The sequence below is a fragment of the Lepisosteus platostomus genome, chromosome 1 (genome assembly GCF_059453375.1).
Source record: "Lepisosteus platostomus isolate fLepPlt1 chromosome 1, fLepPlt1.hap1, whole genome shotgun sequence".
Lineage (NCBI taxonomy): Eukaryota > Metazoa > Chordata > Actinopteri > Semionotiformes > Lepisosteidae > Lepisosteus > Lepisosteus platostomus.
This window is the reverse complement of record NC_142611.1, coordinates 61,930,322-61,956,177: the sequence shown is the minus strand read 5'-3', so window position 1 is coordinate 61,956,177 and position 25,856 is coordinate 61,930,322. Positions and strand designations below refer to the sequence as shown.

The 25,856-nt window shown below is 39.8% G+C and overlaps 2 protein-coding genes across 3 annotated transcripts; both read right to left on the bottom strand.

Moving 5' to 3' along the window:
• Positions 1-866: 866 nt before the first annotated feature.
• LOC148678358 (uncharacterized) lies at positions 867-14,493 on the bottom strand. 2 transcript variants are annotated; one of them, XM_088633348.1, is made up of 11 exons: positions 14,405-14,493; positions 13,655-13,700; positions 11,782-11,841; positions 11,505-11,562; positions 10,247-10,579; positions 8,559-8,843; positions 7,592-7,879; positions 7,004-7,276; positions 5,959-5,991; positions 4,778-4,810; positions 867-3,218 (listed from the first exon to the last, which is right to left on the bottom strand). In XM_088633348.1, exons 4-11 carry the CDS (start codon positions 11,542-11,544, stop codon positions 3,025-3,027), a joined length of 1,479 nt encoding a protein of 492 aa, XP_088489474.1. In that variant the 5' UTR covers positions 11,545-11,562; positions 11,782-11,841; positions 13,655-13,700; positions 14,405-14,493; the 3' UTR covers positions 867-3,024. The 2 variants fall into 2 exon arrangements, with proteins under 2 accessions (XP_088489474.1, XP_088489473.1); XM_088633347.1 differs by having other exon boundaries at positions 11,505-11,554.
• A 5,815-nt stretch (positions 14,494-20,308) lies between these two features.
• LOC148678357 (uracil nucleotide/cysteinyl leukotriene receptor-like) lies at positions 20,309-25,748 on the bottom strand. The gene has a single exon (XM_088633350.1). It carries the CDS (start codon positions 22,025-22,027, stop codon positions 20,876-20,878), a length of 1,152 nt encoding a protein of 383 aa, XP_088489476.1. The 5' UTR covers positions 22,028-25,748; the 3' UTR covers positions 20,309-20,875.
• Positions 25,749-25,856: the final 108 nt, after the last annotated feature.

The window sequence follows — 25,856 nt, the reverse complement described above, 5'->3', positions numbered from 1 at the left end:
ATTGCTATGTGTGTGGTAGGGTAGGGTGGGGTGGGAGTGTGGGTGTTAGGGTTGAGGCAGAGTGACTTCTGATTAACTGCAAACCACAACACTGAGTACATTTGAACTGCCTTTATCTGCTCACGAGCAGAGGATGTACTACTGTATATATTTTACTGAGAAACTGCACAAGCTACTGGACTTCTTGTACAGCCTATAGTTATTTATTAAGACACGAGCTTAAAATAAACTGGAACTAGATCATTCAGTGCCTTATGTATTACCAGCAGTATCTTAGACTTTCACTGAAAGCCAGTTTGATCTGTTAATCTGTTTCTAGAGGATGGGAGTTAAATGCTGATGCGGAGAAGTTTAAATTTGCATGCGGATTTCAGAAATATGGAAATATTGAAGCATATATAGTACCTTACTGAAGACCTTAGCTTGTTATCTGTGTCATTGAAAATATCTACTGTATCTGGCTTGTTTGATAAAAATATTTTCTACTTAATTGTTTCAGATGGAGGGGCCTTTAAATTTGGGGTTTTCATTCGAGGTGTTTGCATATCTGTAAGTGAGCTTAAAGGCAGGTAAAACAGTGATAAAGGGGGGTTTCTGCAGAATTGCTCTAGTAAAAGAAAGGGATAAACTTAACACAGGGTAAAAAGGGAGGAGGACAGAGAGAAAGGAAGGTAACAGAAGGAAGACAGGAGAGGACAGAGACAGACCATCACACTCCTCTTCCTCTAAGCTTACTTAAGTGCTAATAAGGACTCAATATATCAGTAACTCTACAGCTTGTATACTAATTGAAAGTACCCTGCATCAGCTGATCTGAAAGAATCTGTGCAATAACATCAGCAAATAGGAAAAAAAACATACAGTAGTTTTGTTCAGGTCTGCCTTTTCACTTTATTTGTATAAAAAAATATGACAGTCATTTTACCCTCCACTCTTACGTATATCACTGTTATTTGCAATATTTAGACAGAAAATATGTATACAGAAAATATCAAACAGAAGCGTAGCTATCACAGACCCCTCAAGACAGGCATCATTTGGAATAGTCAGTAAAGCCACACCCCAAGTCAGAGGTTACTGTGGAGAGTGATTGGTTAAACACACAAAATGATTATTCTGGAACGGCAAATGATCATGTGAAACTACACCCTCTAGTTATCTACAATCAGCTACAAAACAGATTAATTTTCTAACAGGAAATGTTAGTGCTTCCTGGGACCCACTCCAGTATTTCCTACAATTCAACAATGTTTGTGTTTGGCTCATTTCAGTTTCTCTTTAGATTCTGGCACAACAGATCCTGTACAGAATACAGCTTAAGACTAACACTCAAACTAAAAATATATATATACAGTAGTAATGCAGTGAGTGATACATTTTATTATTTACAAAAATAGAATTTAAAATGAGAATATCTGTCCCTTTAATAGTCTATCTTTTGAATTGTGAGTTACATAAGGAATGTTATTTCTCCCCTAACACACCTCCTGTCAGTGCATATCATCTTGCATTTTTCTCTCCTCTCCTGAACTGTTTAAACATTAAAATTTGTTTTAAAATATTAAAATGAAATATATTAAAATAGGTATGAAAATAATTGAATAATATGTTAATAATGTGATTTAATAATATTATATGAATCATATCCTATATGATTCGATCAATCATATAATATTAATTTAATATTATATTAATCATATCTTACATGGTTTAATGATTAAATTAGATTATATTAATTTAATATTATATTAGTTATATCTTATATGATTTAATTATTCAGTTATATGAAATTGATTTAATATTATATTAATCATATTAAAAGAAAGTATTAAAATAAATATTTGAAGTATTTTTAAATGATGAGAATAAAATAAAGCAGGTGAAAAGTTAATAACTGGATACTTCTAAGCACTTGGACTACAAGGTGACTGCTTGACAAGGACTGATAACTTGTGATCAAACAGCAGGCACAGTGCCACCTTAAGGTGCATGAGCTGTCCTTGGGAAGTTGTTAGCACCGGTGTACTACAGGGACCTGTTTTAGGCTCACTGCTCTTCCTTACTCGTATCAACAAGTGAGATCCCGATGCAGTTAGTAAACCTATTACATTCTGCAGACAACAACAAAAGAGTGGCGAACACAGAAACAACAAAAAGACTTGAACAAATTATAGACCCTGAGTCGCCGTTTCCATAATACAGTAGGTATACAAATTTCTACCAGGATCTATTCCTGTCACATTCGTAAACCCCTTCTCTTAAGGACGCTCCAGCCCTTCCTTGTTCTTTACTCATCTCCCGCACCTGCTCCCTGTTCCAGACCCCTTTTCAGTTCCCCTTAAAAGCCAGACGCCTACTCTGTTCCGGGCTCTGCATTGGTTTCCATACCAGGCGAATCCGGGACCTGGAAGCGCCTGGTCACGTCAAGCTTTTAAGTTCCTGTTCCTGCCGGTTCCGACCTGGTTCCCGTTTTTATTCTGTTCGTCTTGGATGGACCGCCTGGTTTTGGATTTTCGTCTTCTCTTGGATTCCCCCTTGGACCTTCTCCTGGATTGTTTGCCTCAGCCACACCTCCCCCGAACACCAGCACACCATGGACACGCCCCCTGTTTTTATTCCCAACTCCTACATGCTTTCCCCCCGTGTTTTCCCCACTCATCCCCGGATTGTGTCGTCTGCATAGAGTCCTGAAAGAACGCTTTTGTTACAATACCCCTTCAAAATTTGTATATTTGTATACTATAATTTTGGTGGGTAGCTACGTCAGCAAGCGTAGGCTGCAAAGGAACAAGTAATAGGTTTATTCCATGCTAAAAAGAAGAAGAAAGAAAACACAACGTTTCGTCCGTGGAGCCTTCTCATTTTGTATACTTCTCTTAATATCCATTACACTAGATTGAAGATACCAACCTTATTTAATCTTTCTCCATGATAGAAAGGTATGTATTGGTCAAACGTAATACATTCTTCATCATAAACTCTTTGTCTATGACAAGTTGGTGCATTTTTATACTTCCAGAACACCTACGCTGTACAGTTTAATTCCCTGCTAGGACTGATGTCATCCTCCAACCCTGTGGGAACTGGCAATTTACCATTAACGTCCGACCACCTCCTTCTCAGCCCGACTGACAGCATCACCAGAATTATCACCACCAAAACACCAATAACAGCAAACACTGCTAGAAATTTGGGATCTTGGAGCAGATTTTCAGAACCTAGAAGGAAAACAAAACAGGGGTTATAAAACTTAAATAAAACAATTATTACAGTCAGAGGAAAAATAACAATAAAAGGCTAGGGAGCTTGAATAGGGACCAGCATCAGTAAAAAGGATTATACAGACCAAGAAACACAGCAACAAAAGGATATTAGAAAGAGCAAGAGCAAGCTAGAATATTGCAAAATATTGCTAAAACAGTCATAAAAGTTTTTTCTTACACGAGCAAAGGAACAGTAAAGGATTCAATTATTAAATGATGAATAATTTACTTAATTATTTTTCCCCATTCTCTATTCTACCCCCTAATTTGTAACAGTATGCTTGAGGATGAGGATGGAGGATTTTAAGCAGGGTTAGATAGGGCTTGACTCACCAGGCTGAGGGGCAGCCCCCAGGCCACAGCGCGAGGAGGCCTGGACCCCTGCAGACGGAGGAGGTAGCCCAGGGGGAGCTCCTCAGGTGGACAGGGGGTAGAGGAGGGATGCAGAAAGCCGAGCATGAAGAAGAAAGAGGGGCCCGCTGCGGTATGTCTGGACTTTCAGGAAGTGACATCACAGGTGTTTGAGTAGTAGTGATGGAGACCTTGGTTGCTGTCATCCCTCCCAAGGACATTCACTTATAAACACATTCGTTTTTAGTCATTTTAGTCAACTATTGATTTTGTTCTGTCCTTTTACTCCAAATGCTGTTTGACTTTGAGAGGCCATCTTCCTGGAAGCTGCTTCAAGGCCTGTGTCTGCACCACAAGTGTGGCCTGGCATCAGAGCAGCCTGCTAAGATCCCCCTGGTTGCAAGAAGAATTGATATCGCCAGCCCAGTTCTATTACATGTACAGTATATTTCTACACATATGTTGTTGCATAGAAATATAAATATCAGACACAGAAGAGAAGCTGGGATCTATCCTTTTCTTTCATATTACAGGCCAAAGGCAAACACCCCGTATGGATTGTGTAAACTCTAAGGCTTATGTAACTCAGCTGGACGACAGGAGGTACACATGTACTGTATATACTGGAGAGCACGAAAACACTTATACAGATGAAGCCTGAACAATGATCTCATCTCTTTTTCTAATCGGTTCCTCTTACTGAGGGTCACAGTGGTAACAGGCTGAGCAGGGCTGAGCGGGGCCGAGCAGGCCAGACCAGACTTCCTTTCCCCAACAGTTTCCAGCTCTTCCTGGGGGATTCCCAGGTGCCCCGAGGCCGGCTGAGACACAATCCCTCCAGTGTGTCCTGGATCTGCCTTGGGGTCTCCCCACCAGCAGGAGCCACCCAGGGGGCAACCTCACCAGATGCCTGAGCCACCTCAACCGCGACTCTTCTCCAGTGACCCCCCGGACTGCCGAGCTCCTCACCCCGTCAAGGAGAGTCGGCCCAGCAGCCCGAGGGAGCGAGCGCGATGCCTGTCTGGAGAGGGGCATGAACGGGACTAGACCGGGCCAATGGAAACGGGCTGAAGAGTGACAATACTGCTTAACCAAGCTCTGTACAATCCACCGAGAGTCTGGCGTCTTCAGCACAGAACAACAGTAAACTGTAGTGTACTTACCTGTGTCTTTGCCGCTGATCCTTTTCTCAAAATCTGAAAAAACACGGAGGGGAACAATATTATGTTTAGTTACAGTGCAAGATGTAAGCTACTGTATCTCAGTCAAATGGAAATCACACCAACAGAGGGTCTTCAAGAAAGGACAGCTCATTTCTGTCATCATTTTTACAAATCACATTTAGGATTTTTTAAAATAGTTTGATACAGCTGCCATTATCTCCAGATCAGTTTGGGGGAGGGAAGGGAAGTTTATGGACCTCTTTTCCACTAGCCACTGGTAGGTACACCTCATCTGGGCCATCTAGCTAGGGAGCATGTAAAGATGGGTCTTCTTCTCCAGGTATGGCTCTACTAGGCCCATACTGTATCCAAATCAGTCTCTTCTAACACCTCAGACCTCACTGAAACCATCAGTTACTCATCATGACTGCAATCAGACATTTCTAGCATCCATTTCTCACTCAATACAATGCGACATTCTAATTTGCATACAGTTTCCACCCACCAGTCTATCCAGTATATCTTATTATATACTGACTACCAACACCACCAGAGATTTTAGTTTAGTAACATGTTTCAGGCCCAAAACTAAACAAAGGTTGAAACAGATTGATAAAAGAAATCTAAATGAGCTCCAATCAGAAAACACAAACTAAAACTAAAAGCAACTAAACCAAAAAAAAGTTCAATTGATTTACTTCCATGCTTTCAGCCATTTGTATTGTATTTGTATTTAAAATACCAATATCAATGACTAAAATGTAGAATTGTTAAATTTGAAAAGAAAGGCTTCATGACAGCAGCTTGAAATACACAGAACATGAAGTAATAAAGCTAATTAAAACTGGAAAAAGAGACCAGCTGAACTTTGGACTAACTCTAATGACTAGAAAAACAATGTTTAGTCCAAAACAAAATGTTCGTGGGTGCGTATACAACACACGGTGGTCCTTCCTGAAAAGAAACATGTTTACAGGTATTACTAAGCTTCTGCTTACTGGATCACGCTTGTAAAGGAAATTACCAACTAAATGTGGCTTGTTGTGAACAATAGTATTATTTATTTTTTAAGGCCTTTCTTGAAAGATCTGTAACTACTATCTATCTATTCCTACATTCAAAAACCTGAATTATGACAATTGTGATCCTTTCTTTCTAAAACAGTAGCAAAACAAACTCACATGGGCTTCCAAAGTCACTCAGTCTCTCTGAATCTGAAAAAGGGGGATAGGAACAAACTTCAAGGATTGGATATGATACAAATGCGTGCAATATCTCTGCTGGATCACTGAAAAAGCAATCTCTACATGTTTTCCAGGATGTGGGAAGGGCACATAGAGTTTCCTTCAGACCTCTTGTCTGAAGACAAAGTTCAGAGTGATTATTTTTAAGCTTCCCAGATACCCTGATAAACAGCTTTCTATCTTTCTATCTCCCATACTTTCATTTCACAAGAATCAGGAAATAACTTGTGCTGGCAAGTATCAGTTTACTTTGGCACAGAATGCAAAGGAGGTCCTTAAAGCTTTAGGGCTTTTGTTGTGTCAAAACAGAGCACAACCTGCTGTTCTGCATTTTAGTTCATACTGTACATGGTGTCATGTGTTTTCTTTCTTGTGGTTGTGCAAGTGGATAGCAACAAGCCTACAGTTCCTCTTTTTATGAACTTGTATGTGCACTTATTGTACATAATTTGAATTTCTTGCACTCTCTTTTGTATGTTTGCTTTGTTGGAATTTTTTTAAGGTGCTGTTACTGCTGTTATAGGGAACTGAGATCTTACCGAATATACGTTGTCATCCAGATTGTCAACAGACTCCTTGCATTTCCTCTTTTTCGGTTTGAAGATCTGAACGGCGCCTTGCGAAAGTATTCACCCCCTTCCAATGATGTCTTGTTTTGAAGGGGGTGAGTCCTTTCGCAAGGTGCCTGCATTTTTACAAGGGCATGTCCTTCACAACGATTTAGTGTGCTAAAATGCTTTTTTAGTGACTAACGGGAAGAGAATGTCTTGTGGTTCTGTCCTACAACCACTACTGTAGGTCCAAGTATAGATCCGACTGATTCCCACACATTGCATCTTTTGAGAGAAGTTAATCTTCACACAGGAGGGACGATTAACACATGACCTCATTAGCGTCACAGATTCAGCGGGGTCGAGGGATGTGTGTGGCTGCAGAGTCTTAGAGGCAGCTCTTTATGCGTGAGATCTCAGGGCTCTCTTACCTGCCACAGTGACCGCTACCGTGTTGATATTGATTTCCTTGCTGATGTACTGCACTTTGTAAATGCCTTGATGTGCTGGTGTGACTCTTTTCAGCACCAGGCATCCTTTCTTCAGTAAGAAGTCCTCGGGGACAAGAACCTCACTGTGGTTTAGCAGAGTTCGGGGGGGCTGATGTCCCCCCGGGGGGAAAAACAGCACCTTCACTGGCGTATCAGTGTAGAAGCGGATAACAAGGACAGCTCCAGTCTGCAGGGTGATGTGTTCTTTGTGATCTAGGAGGGGATTGCAAGGATGTATACATTTGTAGTCATTTGTTCTGTTAGCAAATACATACTGTACTGTACACAGATGCTTTACATAAAGGTGTAAATGTGATTGCAGCCATTGGGATAAAATTCTATCTTAAAAAACCTGAGGATCATTTCTAAAGAAGCCGGTGGGAATAATTTATTCCACTCATTTTCAAAAACAGAACTCGAACAATAAAAATATTAATTTTAACATTCTTGGTAAAACTAATTTCAAATAGTTAAGCATCTGCATGGAGGGATGGAAATCATACTTTTTGTAGAGGCCAGCTTCCTTACCTTTTACTGTCAGTGACACATGGCTGAGGAGCACATTTCTCTCCCTGTGGAGCACTTCGAATTTCCCATGGTATTCTGGTGTTAAGCCATGTAACACCAGACCTTCCCCCTTAAAGGATATCGCATGCTTGTACTCATCGTGGCAGTCTGCTATTCCATTCTCTAGAGTACACAGTTCGAAAGAATTCCCGTTTCTAGAAGGATGGAACAGCATCACCACTTTCTCCCTCGTGTACACAGGGATAGTCAGACTGCCTCCAGCTGGCAGAGTATGGTGCTCTCTGTACTCTGAGAGAAAACAGGAAAGGCTCAGCGATCACCGGACATTTTCCAGCTGCTGCTGAAACATGCAGAGTTCTGTCAATTGGGTTGATGTTCAGAATGATGATGGAAAGATCTCCGAATTTTCTCAGCATCTAAATCATCATCAAGTAAGCGCTCATTGTGCTTTATTCACATTTTCCACATTAGTCAAGAAAAACTCCCTTTGCCTCTCCTTTCCAAAACCGTTCAGCAACAATGTTTAAAAAGGTACAATTAAACCATGGAAGTGTTTTTCCAGTAGCTATAAAAATAAAACTACATGTATTTATTATTTATGTATTTACAAAGGTAAAAAAATCCAATCTGGTAATCTATTATAAGATGTAAAATTATTTAATTTTAAGTTCTAAATGTAAAGGCTGGCACAGTGACACAGTGGTTAACATTACTGGCTCACCCTGCGCTCTGATCCCCAGCTTCTCTCCCTGCCTGTGTGTCTCATGGAGAGCGAGCTGGGGTATGTGAAAAGACAAACTCTTCATGCAAGAAAATTGTATATGGCCAGTAAAGTGATCTGATCTTATACTCTGAGTGCAGAGTCTGTGCCAGTTTATGCCAAACTGTTGGCATGTGTCTGAGTGAATGGTTTTAATCAGCCTCAAGGGTGCCCATGTTTGTTTTATAGGTACTAGCAATCACTTACCTTTCACATTGGCTGACACAATATTGATGACATGCCCCAGAGTGTTCCGCACGATGTACTGACCCTGATCAGCTGGCGTGATCTTTGGCACTAGCAGTGAGCCATCTTGCACAGTGGCACGCTGTTGGTATTTGTCAATACAGTTTATGTTGTTATTCTGAAGCTGACATACTTGGATAGAGTCTCCCTCTCCTTCAGGATCAAACAGCACAGACAGTGGCTCACTGGAGTACAGAGACACAGAGAGTGTGTCTCCTGACTCCAGAGTTACTGCTTCTTCATATCCTGAGAGGAGGTACAATAAAGCCAGCATTATGGATGTGTCATGGCATATAGAAAACAATACATATACAAATTTTAATTTTAAATATTTAAGTGCATTCAAATAAACTACATATGAATCTACATTAAAGATATGCTGCATTTTAACAGTGCCGGATCCGTTGAACCTGAGACCGTATGCAAAACAAAACTATATCGACTTTGTGGAAGTTGGGCAAAAGCAAATTCTTCTTATAAAGTTGAAGCATAGATATAGTAAACATGAGTACTGATGTTCACAACTGACAAATTTCATATTACACAAATTACACAAGTTTACTAAATTTTTCACCATAATCCTTGTAATTGTATACAAGCACAAATCTTCTAAAACCAATTTGTAATCAAATAATGTGAAAACACTGTATATAGGAAAACCCTGGGCTGCCATTTTATTTATTTAATAATAATAATAATAATAATAATAATAATAATAATAATAATAATAATAATAATAATTATTATTATTATTATTATTATTATTATTATTATTAATAATAATAATACTAATAATAATGCCTGCAGTCTATTAGAACTGAATGAAGATCAATTTTACACTAATGTGTAATGTGTAATGTACTGTAATGTTAATGGTAATGTACATCACATGACAGGATCAAATAAGATACAATAAACCTTGAAACTTGGCCGCTTTTAACTGAGAAAGCTCTCAAAACAAATAATGCCTTACAGTATTCTACAACAGCAGTACATGCAGATATACAGGGTTAGTCAAACTGTTGTCGTCAAGTATAAATGCCAATTAATTTACTTAAGTTTTGTTTTCTCCTCCACAGTTGGTGAAGGACTGTAAGGTGACTGTTAGAAACTTTGATATTTATGCTTTCGTTTGAAACCTTTTTTGTTACAGTAACCCATAAGATTAATTTGTAATAAACTGCCAACATTGTGGACAGCATTTTGACTAACCCTGTACTATGATGTCCTGTAATAGCAGAAGTGATCTAAACTAAAACATATAACGCAGAGATGACAAAGGATTGGCTTGTACAGAAACAACGGCTCCATTGTACTTGATGTCACATGCCTCTGCTATGGCACCTTACACTTGGAAAAGGCCTTTCCATGTATGGACATTATATTGTAGCACTCTGGGGTTCACATGTGTATGCACCCTCACCACTACCGCCTCAGGTCAGCCCCCTACCATCAGGGACTTGACCCCAGGCCTCCGGCATCACTCAACAGGGACCCAGCCTCTTGAGCCAAAGGGAAACCTCCCGTCAACCCGGCGGCTGCGGTCCCTGCTATTCACAGGGAAGGGCGGTGACGTCACCGCGCTGGTAAGCCGGCTCTCACAACCTGCAATGGTGGCCGTATGTGTTACAATATTTATGTGTCCTCACCTGACACATTCAAGTGAACTTCCTGAAGCAGCTCATTATGAAGATCTCTTCTTACAAAGCACTTATAGGTATTTGTGTCAGAGATCTGAGCATCCTGAATGGTCAGGCTGTAATTGCTCGAAATGAGTTTGTCTCTTGACGTCTTAACTCTCTTCTCAAAGCCAGGGCCAGGTGCAGCCGTACCCCCGCAGAAGGTCAACACATTCTGGTCTTCTGCGTTTTGCCAAATGATGCAGAGCTGGTCTTCAGCAAACTGTGTGTCGACTGTTACATTGCAGAATAGAGTGACTTCATCCCCAAGTTTCACTGATACGGTCTCAGCATCCACAGAAACTATACAGGTAAAAGGAACACAACGCAAGACAGAGAGATTGAAGAAAACTACATCTGTTTTTACCCCGGTGTTGAGTTGGTTTAAGAAGGGAAATCTTTTATATCAATATACAGTGAATATTTGCTTTAAATTCATCCCTTCATTTTCTAACTGCTTCATCCAATTCAGGGTTGCAGAGGAGCCAGAACCCATCCCAGCAAGAAACAGACACAAGGCAAAATACGCCCTGGATGGGACACTTGTCCATCACTGGGCACAAACAGACACTCACACACTCACTCAGAAAGCGAACATGTAACTGTGAGCGAGTTGACATTCCTGCAACTGTGTAGCTGAGGTGTCCCTGTGCAGTTTCTGTAGGAAGTAGCCATTTTGGCTCAAACAAGGGGAGTCATAGAGCCAAAATGGCTAATTCCACTGGAGACCTCCCAGGGGCACCACAGCTGTGAGTCCCCTCAAGAAAGTCAACTCCCTCACATACAGTACACTGCATTTTTTTGTTTTGTTGACAACATTTGAGTAAAATTCTACACTATATTAGCTGAAATTTAACAAACAGGAAGATTCATGCCGATCTCTGTAGGATCCTGTGTCAATACCCATGGGTCACCAGCTCTACCTGGACAAGCTGCACTTAGCTGGAACTAAGTGAACTCCAATATTTTGGTGATTTTAAAACACAACAACTCTCCATTATTTAAATGCTGCTGTTCCAGTTCTTTATGACTTTTGTATTAAATTATGATGTTACTTTAAAGGAAAAGAAAAAGGTAAAAAGAAATCAAGTATAGTATGTACAGTACTCCATTGATGCTTAACCTGCTTTAATCCACACTCTTGACTTCCAGAAATTGAGCACCGAAGGATGACATATTCTAATCTTCATGTCACATGTAATGGCACATTACACATTCTGTGACTTACCCAAGAACAGAGCAAGGCTCCAAACAGTGTAGCAAATCATGGTCAGTCAGCTGTTGAGCTGTTGAGAAATGAAAGTCAAACTACATTCATTTTTAAGTATTAATAACTATAAATTCTTCAATTTTCAGTTTGCTTCTGTTGCGGATTGCAGTTATGACACCATTGCCATTATTATTATTATTATTATTATTATTATTATTATTATTATTATTATTAAGCATGTCTTTAACCACTCCACTCTCCATGACATCACTGATTGAATCAAAGTACTACTCACTTTCCAAAGATGTTCTTTCACACCTTAACGTCCATTTTCCACTGACAGGTATGTCTGCACCTTAAAATGAAATAAAGACTCTGGTCTACTGCAGTAAGGGGTTTTCCACTGCAATGCACAGTATCAGTATGATTATACAACAGAATGTAAGGTGATATGACCCCTCACGCTCACTCTGGTTCCTCTCCCAGTTTCCAAGGAAGTGACTTTAAAAACATATCTTGGCTACTTCTTGCAGATATTCCACCACCTTTGGTGTAAAATATACATATCCTGTTCCTGGTCCTAAAGGCACTTCCTTGTGCTCACACTGTATGTTGTTTCTTGGTCTAAAATACTCCTTTTCATGGCTTTATCTATTCTAATCATATCAAGTCTCCTCATAATTAAGACCCTGAGAAAATTACAAATTTATGGGCTTCACAAAAATAATTAAATTAGCCAAAGTCATCGAAGTGGTCCACTTTTAATCATTTTTGTAAGCTTATTCCTATGTATGCATGTAAGTACAATGTACTGTACATCAAGGCATATTTCAAGCCTTAACTATGAACTGGCTTCATTACTCTGCTCTCCTCCCCACTGATAGCTGATGTGTGGTGAGCGTTCTGGCGCACTATGGCTGCCGTCGCATCATCCAGGTGGGGCTGCACATTGGTGGTGTTGGAGGGGAGTCCCCATTACCTGTAAAGCGCTTTGAGTGGAGTGTCCAGAAAAGCGCTATATAAATGTAAGCAATTAATTATTAATTATTATTATTATTAACTAAAGGCTCTACAATCACATGTCAAATGGAAGTTCTTATTGGGAGGGATGACGACGTCCAAGCAAATTTAGTTCCCTTCTATTCTAAATGGTAATTATTGTCTATATACAGTAATTGCCAATTACTTTCAAAACCAGTCAGAGATAAAGAAAATGAAATAATAATAATAATTGCTTACACTTATATAGCGCTTTTCTGGACACTCCACTCAAAGCACTTTACAGGAAATGGGGACTCCCCACCAATGTGCAGTATCCACCTGGATGATGCGACGGCAGCCATAGTGCGCCAGAACGCTCACCACACATCAGCTATCAGTGGGGAGGAGAGCAGAGTAATGAAGCTAACTCATAGATGGGGATTATTTGGAGGCCATGATCAGTAAGGGCCAATGGGAAATTTGGCCTGGACGCCGGGGTTACACCCCTACTCTTTTAGAGAAACGCCCTGGGATTTTTAATGACCACAGAGAGTCAGGACCTCACTTTTACATCTCATCCAAAGGACAGCGCCTGTTTAAGGTATAGTACCCTTTACTATAGTGGGGCATTAGGACCCACATGGACCGCAGGGTGAGCACCCCCTGCTGGCCCCACTAACACCTCTTCCAGCAGCAACCTTAGTTTTTCCCAGAAGGTCTCTTATCCAGGTACTGACCAGGCTCACACCTGCTAAGCTTCAGTGGGCTGTCAGTTGAGAGCTGTAGGGTGATATGGCTGCTGGCTTTATGCTGCCACTCTGATGTCAACAATTTTGAAAGAGCTACAGAGCTCCAAAGCAGTGATGGGAGACAATATCCAGGAGTCAGCATTATCCTGGTCACTCCACACAGCTGGCCAATGGAGAAGAGACGAAAGTGCAGCGGAGCTAGTTCGGATACGGCGACGTCATCGCCCTCCCTGCGCGTAACGGGGGACCTCAGCTGGCTGGGCTGCGGGAGGTCTCCTTTAGCTCATGCGGCAGATTCCCTGCTCCGTTACACCGGAGACCAGGTGTTGCGGGAACCGCAACGGTCAGAAAGCTCCTCTCATATTTAGTTTGTAAAAAAGCACCTGACTGATCCTGCAAACTGTGATGGACTGGTGTCCGGTACAGAGTGTAACCCACCTTGCTCCCCTTGCTTGCCAGGATAGGCTCCAGCTCCCCTACGACCCTGTGTGGAGAAGAGGTTAGAAACTGGATAATCTGAATGAATGTGGGAAAAGGTGTTGTAACTTTGACATTTACTGTAAATTATCTTACCATTTGAAGACTTCAATTTGAGCATTCAAGCTTTGAATAGTAAGCTTCAAATCGGCTTACTTTTTTACAAAGAAAAAATATTGCTTATTCAATTTTAAACATTGAAATACTGGTAGCTTCCTCATGATCTCATGACCAGTCACACCTCAACACTATTATTCTAAAAAGTCTAAAGAGCTAGTAAATTTGTTTTGTACACTATACTGCTTAAATAAGTATTACATATAAAAGTAAGACTTAAAACGTTGAAATGTCAAGAAAACCACAGTAAATCAAAATATTGAGGCTCGGGAGATTTTTCAGCCCGACTCCCAGCTTTCGGTTTATATGAAGTATGAGAAAGCAAACTAATGAACTTTAAAAACGGGAGAACAAATCTGCTTCAACCTTGACTGTCGTTAAAGTAACGCAAATATTATTTCGTTAGCAAATGGGTAAGCTAAATATTCTTTAAAACAGAACTGTAATACCCATATTTTAAAGTACTTTACATAATGTTTACTTTTAGTTTCAAAAGTTTTGTTTAGATTTAATTATCTTTGGAATACTTTTCCTTCCGTCAGTTATTATTATTATTATTATTATTATTATTATTAATATAAAATTATTATTTACCTGCGATCGTAATAGAAGTGGATTCGACCCTTTCGATTTACCAGAACAGAAAAATGAAACGGAAAGCAACTGAACATTGGGAGTGGTAAAAGGCGGTACTACAGTACGAATTCAAATGAGTCAACAGTTTGAATACAATATACTGTACATTTTACATATACAAATATATATTAGGTAACAGAAAGTAATGATCAATAGCGTATGTTGATAATAATGTCCCATTATTGTATTTTTTTGGATACGATGTCCTTTAAGAGCAGGTCTCGAGGGAATCATTATTGAGTAGTAAACAAAACATTCATTTGCCTTTCAAATTAATATATGACAGTGGGGATGCAAATATTTATGGAAGAACGTTTCCGCCAGGGAGTAAAAAAAACGCGCTATGGTATCTCAGAATTGCGACTTTGTATGTCAGAACTCCGACTTTAAATCTCTGAATTCTGACTTTATATCTCGCAATTGCGACTTTTTATCTCACATTTAAGACTTCGAAATAGACAACATTTCATTGTCTGTCCCCGTCTGTTGATCTATTGGAAAGCACGAATTGTATACAGTATATACCTGGATACGAAGTGCGTCACAACCAAGCTAAAAAATTTTAAAAAGGTAGTCATTTTATTTCAAATTTACAAGTGCATTTTTTTCATTAATTTCCATTTCTTTTTCATTCAAGCTAATAATATAAGAAATTACTCTTTACTAATACGTAAACAGTTTTTGTCCGATTAGTACACTAATCCTATTTATACCTGAGTGACGGTAAAACTGCTTTTCTTTCTCGTGGAAAAACAAAGGGAAATGATAGCGGTGCCTTATCAGTTTTAGGTCAGTGGCGCCACCTAGAGGCATGGCTCTACCTTTTTGTTAATCTCAACAAACTGATCAGCATCAAACGTTTTTATGACTATTTTAAGTTTTACATTCCGCTGTAAGCATTTTTTATCATGTGAAGTAGTACACATTTCAAACCGTTAATATTAAACAGGTGCAGAGATGGAGTTTAACTCTCCATGGCATATATAGCCATCCATCCATTTTCTAACTGCTTCTTCCAATTCGCAGGGGAGCCCGAGCCTGTCCAGGCAAACAATGGGCGCAAGGGGAGAGACAGCAGGCCAGACGGTCACACAGACACAGACACACTCACACCGGGGCCAGTTTCCCCCCCAATTAACCCACCAGTGCGTCTTTGGACTGCAGGAAGAAGCCGAAGGAAGCAGAAAACCCACGTGAATATGGGCAGAACATCCAGACTCCACACAAACAGCACCCCAGGAATTGAACCCAGGGCCCCAGTGCTGCAAGGCAGCAGTGCTGGCCAGTGCCACCATACCTCCCCTGTTAACGAATTCCAATACATACTTGCGTCTGGGCAGAGGCAACATTGACAGTGACCTGTTTCTGGACTGAACGCATCTACACATCTACTGCTACATCTGTTCTCTTTCTTTTCTTTTCCCGTTTACAACCGTTTTTTGTGCAATATATGCCAGGGACCTGTGCAATACATTTATATCTATATCTATATTTATATTCATATGTGTGATACGATTTTTCTGTGTACTGTTCTGTTCTAGTTTGTTCTTTGTGTGTCCGGACTGTGAGTAACTCTTTTAGTGCACCCCTCACTGTACTGATTGTATTGTATGTATTATATTATTATTATTATTATTATTATTATTATTATTATTATTATTATTATTATTATTATTATTGTATCATTTGTTACACTGTGGCTGTGTTGTCTGTGTTAAGCTGCTGTTGCACTGCAATTTAAAGTATCTTTCTATATATATCAATGTAGGCTGATGAGCCATGAAATCTCATTTACAGTAACACGCTGGAGTAGGGCGCACAAAAGTCACTCAAGACATTAAATGTGCAGCACAAAACTAATAATGCAATAAAAACAGTATAACCCATCATCTGATAAATAGCTCTTCGCACCAGTCACTTCAAAACGACACATGGTATAGCTGTAAAAAAGAAAGGGGAAAAGGCATACGTTTAGTCCAGTCTCCATGCTGTATGCCAGGGCACATATTTTCATTGACAAGATGATTTCTCTAGTAATGCAGAGAAAGAAATACCTCCTGGCATGCCTGAGCCACCCCTGGTGATCCATTCCAGAGATCTCCTGACAACCTCCATTTATACCATCCAGTATGGCTGGTGTTCATGGGAACCTTCAATCGCCAGGATGAAAAGAACTCCTTGATGGGGTGAAGGAATGGAGAGTGCAGAGGGAGGAATTACAGACATGTGTGGGTGGGCTTCAAGTCAATCTCTCACTCCAGGTCAGTAGTGGATGGGAACATTGTCCCAGCTCACCACATACAGTAGTTTAGACTGCTAGCCCCAACCTCCTGTCCCTCTTCAGGTGGGATATGTTTTCTACAGTAAACAGAACATCAAGAAACATGATCAGGTGTTTGGTGTTGTAAGGCCCAATTGTAGAGATGTGGGTAAAACTCTCTTGTTATAGCTGCACACAATTATGTTGGGTGGGGGGGAGCAATAACACAACATAATACACAACGTGGTTAACCATTCACAGTACAGTGTCTACAATGAAATACTATCTAAGGCACAGCAGAACTATGGTGGCACCTCACCTGTAAAACCTAGTTCCTCAGCTCCTTCACTCTTTCACTGTTTCTTTAATTGCTGCAGTACTGACACTACTAACATTTGAAAATATGGTATTGTCTGCAAAAATAGTTGCCTGGATTTCCTGTCAACATATGACATTGTTTGCAAGCATCAGTTTAACAATTGCAGCTTCCTGTCTAGCATTGAAAACCTTGATTTGGCAACCAGAGCAGGGTTTTCCGTCAGTTCTATAAAGGATCACAATATTTTTCTGCGTGACAGAAAATATGACTCCATAAATACAGGAAGAGAGAAACCTCCTCTCACGAATTTCATACAGGAACGTATAACTGAAGTTATATATGATCTCTTATGTATTCTCAAGTCGGAATACTCTAACAATTGATGCCACAGTTAAACAAGTCAAATTGGGCTGCACCATTGGTCCAGCCTCATGCAGAGAAAGACCATGATTTGTGGTCATTTACAATGGTTGCCCATACTTCATCTGGTACCTCAACTCTCGGTCTTCCTCTACCCTTTGAGAAGCTCGTCCTCTCTGAGCTTATGGTATCCCTCTTCCTTCTCTTTGACCATCAATCTCCAACCACAACCAACTCAACAGTGACTTCTTTTATATGTGTTTATAAATTGAGTGAGAATTTAATAATTATTGGAAGATCATTTCAGTGTGTGTAATAGGGTGTCACCCATGTGGGAGTAATATCTATCAACTGGGAGCAAATGACTGAGGTTTGTTTAATTAGATATTTCTATTCGATTTTTGTGTCATCTGTAGAGCATTGATTTTAATGTTTTTCACTGGAGGTGCTTGTGTAAGCAATGATAAAGTACTTACGGTTTTGCAGAAAATGATACTGTTTGCTCGTTTGGGTTTTGGTTCTGATGCTGTGAGCCACAGTTCCATTTGAATTGTCTTAGAAATCAAGAAAAACTGTAATAATAACACCTCCTCTCGGGGGCAACAGATAGCTGCAATGTCATAATTGCTAACTTCCTGTGGCTGTCAGGTGAAGCTTCCTTTAATTTAGCATGGAGGGCGTTCTGCCACGTCACAATGAAGCTGGTCCCACAATGATCCAACCTGTGATCTTGATGTAGCAAGTCCCCTGGAAGGTTTCAAAGCATGGTTCATGATCTGTACAAAGCACTAGACTAGACCATTGGGGCTGGAGTGTTGAGGACCACATGCCACTGGACCTCAGAAATGCTGGAAAGTCATTAGAAATGAGCTGCGGTCCATTGTCACTGAGAACCTCTGGACTTCAGATTGCCCTGCAAAGATCACATCCAGGTGTCGTGAACTCCTGGGACACACCCAGGGGCGAAGAGGTAAACGATACTGATTTTCCTGTAGATAGCAATTACATATCTTTACCTGTCAGTCAATTTGTGAGTCAGTTCCTGGCTACCAGATAGCCAGGAAGCTGTAGCTTCTAGTTAAAATCTTCATTGTCACAATGCCAGAACATCTTACATGTTGCTCTTCCAAGAGGTGGCTCCATAGTTTTGAGTGGATACACACGTCAAACAACCTTGTCACAGGGAAAGTTAACATCTTCTAGCAATCATTGGTGACAGCTCATTACTGGTATTCCATTTGACAACAGAGCGTTCTCTAGTATAAATGCTCTCCAAGATTTGAGACAGTATATGGTCAGTCGTAACCTTCCTTTTATTTTTAGAACCTGATATAAACAATGTCAATGCTATAGATCAGAATCATAGAATAAGAATCCCCCTGTTTCATTCTGGATGTGGCATATCCTTGCAAACGTAATAGCTGACAGAGCGCAATTTTCTAGTCTTGCCACAGATTTTCTATCAGAAATTAGGACTGGGGCACTCAAGGACATTCACTTTCACCTTTGGTCTTGTTCTTATATTATCCTTATGAAAAGTGCATTTTGCCCTGGTTTGAGGTCTTTAGTAGACTGAATCAGGTTTTCCCCTAAGATCTGCCTGCCTTTGGCTCTATTCATGTTCACCTCAATCTTGACAATCTTCCCAGTCTTTGTTGATGGAAAAAAAGACCCATAACAATATACTGCCACCACTGTACTCAAGAATGGGGATGGTGTTGACTGCATGATGCACTGTGTTGGTTTTCAACAGACATGACACATTGCATTTAGAAGAAAAAAGTGTGACTTAAATGTATTGATGCAAACTCAATGTGAGGTATTTTAGATGGGTTTGCCACTCTATCATACGTACCTTAGCAAAGGGGTTAAAAACACAGCTTTGTAGAGTACTGTTGGATATTTGCAGGATTGTGTCGTAAGGTATTTCTGACCCGTGGAGATTTGCTTCCATCCTAGCCATTGAACTCTGGTGCTCTTTCAAAGTCGCAGTTAAACTCGTGGTGGCATCCCAATCCAGTTTCCTTCTTGCCTGGCTGCTCAGTTTGGATCTAGGCAGTGACTGGGTAGACCACCCATTCGCCTTCCTTTTCTTCATGACTTCACTGTGATCAAAGGACTACGTGGTCTCTTTTTGACTTTTTACACTCTCCTACTGATCTGTGATTGTCTACAACTACATCCCTGAGGTGTTTTAAAAGATCCTTTGGTCTTCATGGTAGAATCTTCGCTTGAAATTCACTACCTGACTGAGAAGCCACACAGAGATATTTACAAGTATATTTTTTTCTGAAATCTTGTGAACCACTGTCATTGCACACAGAAGCTAACTCATGTTGTGCCCCTTGGCTAATTCAGGTTTGCCTTAGCAAAGGGGTTAAAAACTTATGGAGCCTGCATATATTAGGTTTTGAGTTTTCTTTCTAGTTTTTGCTTAAATTTTCAGTCCTTTGATTTTTTTAGTTTGAGCATTCGAAGTTTGATTAAAAATAATCACTTTACAAAATGTGTATATGTCTTTTGAAATTCGATAAAATGGAAGATCATTGGAAGGGTGTGCATCCCCATTACAAGGTTGCATTTATATTGCATATAAAGGGCTAAAAGTGCTTTATAAGTACAAGAAATTATAATTATAATAATTATTATTGTTATAAATTTGGGAGTGTTTTAGGTAAACATGTAAACATTTTGACACCGACTTACAGTGAAAGGTAAATCGGCCACTAAAAACAGGAAAGTTATCAGCTTGTTGGGTTCTACGCAATAGTGGCGTTGACACTTAGTTCATTCAAAAACCATCAAGAAATTATAGACTTGGTCAAATGTAAAAATACTAACTTGGGAATTAATAATTATTATTTAAGTGTAGTTTAAGTTTAGAAAGGAGATGTCTATTTGGTATTGTAGCAAACCTTTATTGTAACACATTTGAACAATATGGCTAAAGTGAGCAACCGAGTATCAGGAATAAATGTGTCTTGACTGTCAGCCACGTAGGAAGATGTCTTTGTAACACTGATCATTCCCTCACTTTGCTTGGGTGATCTCTGAACAAATGAGTCTAAAACACAGGAGGCTACATGTCCTTTTTTCCACTGTCACATGTCAAAGAAATAATAATTATTATTAATTCAGTATTATTAAAAAAGGCAACAGAATGTGTCTTTAAGAAGATCTGACAGTCAAACCTTTCCTTCATTATTTAATTTACTCAAACAAAACATCTTTCTAATGTGAAACTGTAGTGTGAAGGATGACTTAAAAGCATAACATAATCTCAGCTATCTTTATTCTGTATCAGAAGGATATAAATATATGACATCTACTGACTGCATTTTAGAATGTTTACACATCTCAGTTCCTAGGTGTTTATTTTTGACAAGTTACCCCATGTACAGTACCACATGTTCAGCAAAGTGATGCATGTGATGCGTGAGAAGGTTAGAAAATAACACTCCCTGTACGGTACATGTTCAGGTACTCAGTTTCATTGGCCAGGTGTGTCTGCTGTGCAGCACAGTTTACAGATTGAGCTTGACAGGCAAGGTAACTTCCGCACTCCGGAGAGGTACAGCAAAGGCTGAGTGCTGCTGCTGATGTTGTAGAAAGAGAAAGCAACATCCTGCACATAGCAAATAAAGACATCGGCGGAGAAATAGCCCTGGAAGGGGAAGAGAGCCACCGGGGGGAGGTAATTGAATACTAAAATACCCAGAATCGAGAGAACCACCCTGAAGGCCTTCTTCTTCATGGGATGCATCTCGTCTCGCCCCGGTCCCGAGCGCCTCAGAGCCCACAGGATGGAGAGGTTGCAGAAGACCATGAAGGTGAAGGCAGAGAGGATCATGACAGTGAAGATCTTGTCAAAGTTCAGGATCCCTCCGATGGTCTTGGCCAGCGCGTAGGCCACAGTGACGGCCAGCACCGTGGCCGTGAAGACAGCCCTGTACTTCTGATCTTTGAAGCTGGAGAACATGATGGGGTGCAGCACCGCCATGTACCTTCCCAGGCAGATGCAGCACAGCAGCAGAGGGCCCCCCATGTCTTTGACGCCATAAGCAAACTCTTGGGCGTGCCAGATCGATTTGTTGTTGTTAAGGACAAACACGTTGACCAGCCGCAGGGGCAGCAGGAAGGTGAAGAAAGTGTCCAGGAACGCGAGGTGAAAGATGAAGACGTCGGTGCTGGAGGAGATGCCTCTCTTTCGCAGGAGCAGCCAGAGCACGATCACGTTGGCCGGCAGACCCACGATGACGACGATGACCCGCAAGCTCAGGTTGAAGAGCGCACCGGCGGGCCGCTGCTCGCAGCCCGCAGCCACAGCCCACGGCCCCCCGGTGGCGTTGGCAGGGCGGGAGTGAAGCTGGAGGCTTGAACTGGAGTTGAGCGCATCCATCACTGCCTGTGGGATACAGAGAGAAACAACCGCTGCTTCGGGCTCCTGAAAGAAACAGGAAGGGATATTATGGGTCAGTAAACGAGAGAAGATGGGGAGCGAAGTGGCGCTATCCTCTTCCAGCCCAAATACACTTGGGTGCTCTAAACTGGAGCAGCATTTGATCACTCTCATTGTGATCTGTAACAGCAGTGCTGTGATCTGTAACAGCAGTGTTTCACATAATGTGCGAGTTATAAGCATTATCTGCAAAATGTTTCCTTGAAATGTAATAAATTGTATCTGAACAATTGTATCTGTTAAGAGCAGGCTCGAACCCAGAGTTTTCTGCCCTATAATTTCAGGTCCAGTTTGATGAGCCAATGGGAACTTACAATTACTCCGGCCGACTGTGTCATAGCACACGACTGAAGTGAAGTAAACATTTAAGACTTGGGTTCTGTTGATGTCGTAATGTTCTGGTTGAGCTTTGAGAAATATCCCAAGAGCTTTTTTATTCAAAACGAACAGAGGTTTTGTTGTGACTGTTTAGTTTCCAGCATGAAATCTCTTTGTACTACCCAAACTGTCAAAATACATTTAAGAATTATTTTTTGTGACTTCCCACTGTGCAAAGAGATGCTGGTAGGTTAATTGGCTTCTGAGAAAATTGGCCCGGGTGTGTGTGTGTGGTTGTCCTGTGATGATGGACTGCTGTCCAGTCCAGGGTGTGTCCTGCCTTGTGCCTGTTGCTTGCCAGGACAGGCTCCAGCTCCTCTGCAACCCTGTATTGGATAAAATGGTTAGAAAATGGATGGATGGATTTCTTTTCAGGTAATATTTTCCAATATGGTGATTATGAAGTGAAACAAATTCAGACAGTCAGGAGGGCTCACTATAAAGGAATAAGCAATATGTATTTTAGTGATGTGATTCACAATGCTGCGTAGAAAGTTGTTTTCTCAAACGCGAGAGGTTCCATAAGCCCTCAGACATGATGATCAAGCATGAAGCCACAGGTCCTGTCCCAGCAGTTCAGATGGAGATGCATCAACCACAGCTGACAGACGTTTATGCCTTTCCCGAAAGCAATGCTGATAACAATTAACGAATTGCTGCTCATTATCAGTGTGCCAAAAGCATGTCCTGCAGTCACTCACAGCTGTTCTATCTGCGGTTTTCCCGCTTGATTTCAGTCACAGAGATAAAACTCAGAGATGTGCAGACACTTTTATCATCATCATCTCCATTATCATCAATCTACATCAAGAAGGCATTTGAAGGGCTCTGTGCAATAAAGATGTAACAGACCTGGAAAAACTCTGACACGTATTCCACTGATACAGAAGGTCTTCATTCGCCTTATTAGAGACACACAAACTGATGCAGAAAGAAGCAATGTCTGTCTCCAATCACACAAATATAGTATTTAATATACTGGAAAGGACTGTGGGAGGAGAACGCTGTTCCTTTGAGCTCCTGCAGAAGACTAGCTGACCGGAGTTGCAGAGCCTGGACAGGGAAAAGGCACGGACAACAGCAAGTGGTAGGGCTGGGAGGGACTCTTTTATTTAATTGTGCAAATCCAGCCCCAGCCTCCACTCTGAGAAAGGGCAATCACCCTTTTAAGAAGTTTTAGAGATTGCAGGACTTGTCAGAGTGTGTGCTCATTGTCTACTGTGAAATAAAGTTTATTTTGTTAGAACAAAATACCCAAATATACAATTGCTTACTTTAAGAAAAAAATAGAAAAGAAAAACAGTTTACCCTTTTTGTGAAAGCAATGCACATATAAACCATCCATATAAACAGTTTTAAAAAATCAGTTTCCATATAAATAGCATTAGAGATACAGTATATGAAGATAAAACTGGCTGGTTCTGTACTATATTTTAGTATTTGCTTTTCTGCATGAAGTGAATATCTCCTTACCTTATCATATTTATCAACATTTCTCACAACAAAACAGAATTTGTTCTCACCATGTACAGTATTTCAGTTTTAAGGTCTAATTACTGTAAACATATAGATTTCTTTTAAAATAAGACTGTTATGTGTAATAAACAAGCAGCTGTGATAAACGTATAGGATTTTACCAAAATCTAAAGTCTTAAATTGGTATTAAATCCTGTAGCCCTAGTAATAGATATATACTGTAATACACTTGCTGCGGAAGCGCATCGGTGCCATAAAAAATAATGGGTTTATGTCATAATTACGAGAAAATTATCTCGTAATTACGATGTAGCAATGATCATTTGAGTGCATGAACAACCAGTTATATTGTGCAATAACAGCACCTAAAAGCTACCGATGGCTTTGAATTGTGGGTTCAGTGTTCGTGACAATAACGCAACACTCCGAAATGTGCACGGAGTGACTTTCCATTCGGGTTTATTCACAATGAAATGTTAAAGTAAAGTATTAAGGGTTCGTTAGATTGACATTAGAATTTGTACCTAATGTGAGTACAGTTTTAACCATGAGGACATCCTTAAAGAAGAACGAGTGGGCCGGTGGAATCGGATTCCACTGCTTAAAACTGAAAGTCATGGTAATGTAGGTATTGTACGACTATTGTTCTATCCCGTTATAATCACGTACAGTACAGTACGCGTTCATATATTACAGTATGTCGTTATTATAGATAACATTCTATCTTGTGATTACGAGTTAATTACAAGATAACACGATTCTCCCCCCTTGAAATCAGACATGTCCCTCCGTATCCTACTGAAGTGAAAATCCGAAATGTAACTAGCACGCAGTCTCACAATAATGGAAAAACAGATAAGATAACATTACAGAAATAATTACTAAGCAATTTAAGAACAATAGATCCAGGTTAAAACAAAGAGTCTGTTTCAAAGACACAGAGATTGATTTAAAAAACAGGTGGAAACTAAGTCTCATAGCCACATTTTTTTCCGGAAAGGGAAAAAATAATACTTTATATATATATAATCATAATTATATATACTGTAGACTTTATATAGAATTTGAACAAAATCTCCTTGAATACTCTCAGTAAGATGACCATTTCAATGTCTAGGAAACAAAATGTGGATGGAGAGCGCGAGAACGTTACCTGGGTGAATATTTCAGTATTTACAGCATCTTTCATGGACACTACAGTAACACAGGTTACAAACTTTTATGCTATATCAATCAAGCTTTGATAATATATCAATACTCTCACTAATATATTTCTTGTCAATGTGCGGATACGCAGGCAATATTATTATTACAAAATAATTTAGATATTTTGTTTTGGTAGGAAGATTTTGGGATAGAAAGCAAAGGGAGATTTCCAGGTGAAGTAAAGGAGTAAAATCAGAAGTTATGCTTTTTGTTTTCTGAAAGGCTGTATTTACACATTTGAGATACCATTAATTGATACATAAATATGTATTTCACTTTATAAAGTGCTCTACTCCAGTACAGTTTTCTTCTTCTGCTTATTCTTCTAAAAAACTCCAACACATTTTCAAAACATGTAAGAATTTTCATTAATCTCCATATGCAGTATATATAATCTGGTCTTCTAACGTTTGCATGCCCTTTCAGAAAATTTGGCAATATTTTATAGTATATGAACAAATAACTTTGTCTTCATGTTATTAGTTTCCAAAATTGTTCATACAATATTATTCTTTTGAATTGTTTTATTATTAATATATTTGTGTTGTGACCCCCATCATTAGATGGATATTGTATACTTTAAAATGTTGCTAAAAAGGGAAAACATTAATTCCTAAAGCAATTTTGATTCAACTTCTCTTGGGGTTGTGATTTATTGGTATTTAAAGTGTTGCAGTGTAAAATATTTCACCTGACACAAAGCAAATATAAAATAATTGAAAAGATATACTGTATATTTATTTCCTGTGAAGACTAACTATTAATACCTTTCACCGACAAAAGATAGATTAATCTGGAAATAAAGATTCTATATTTTTATCAAATATCAAGTGCAGTGTTAGAAACAAACTATAATTTTTGGAAGCTATTTTAATAGCTGTAAGACTGTGACACCAACTGAATTAAAGTCTTATTGACTGAAGAAATGTATTGTCAAAAAAATAAAAGTCAA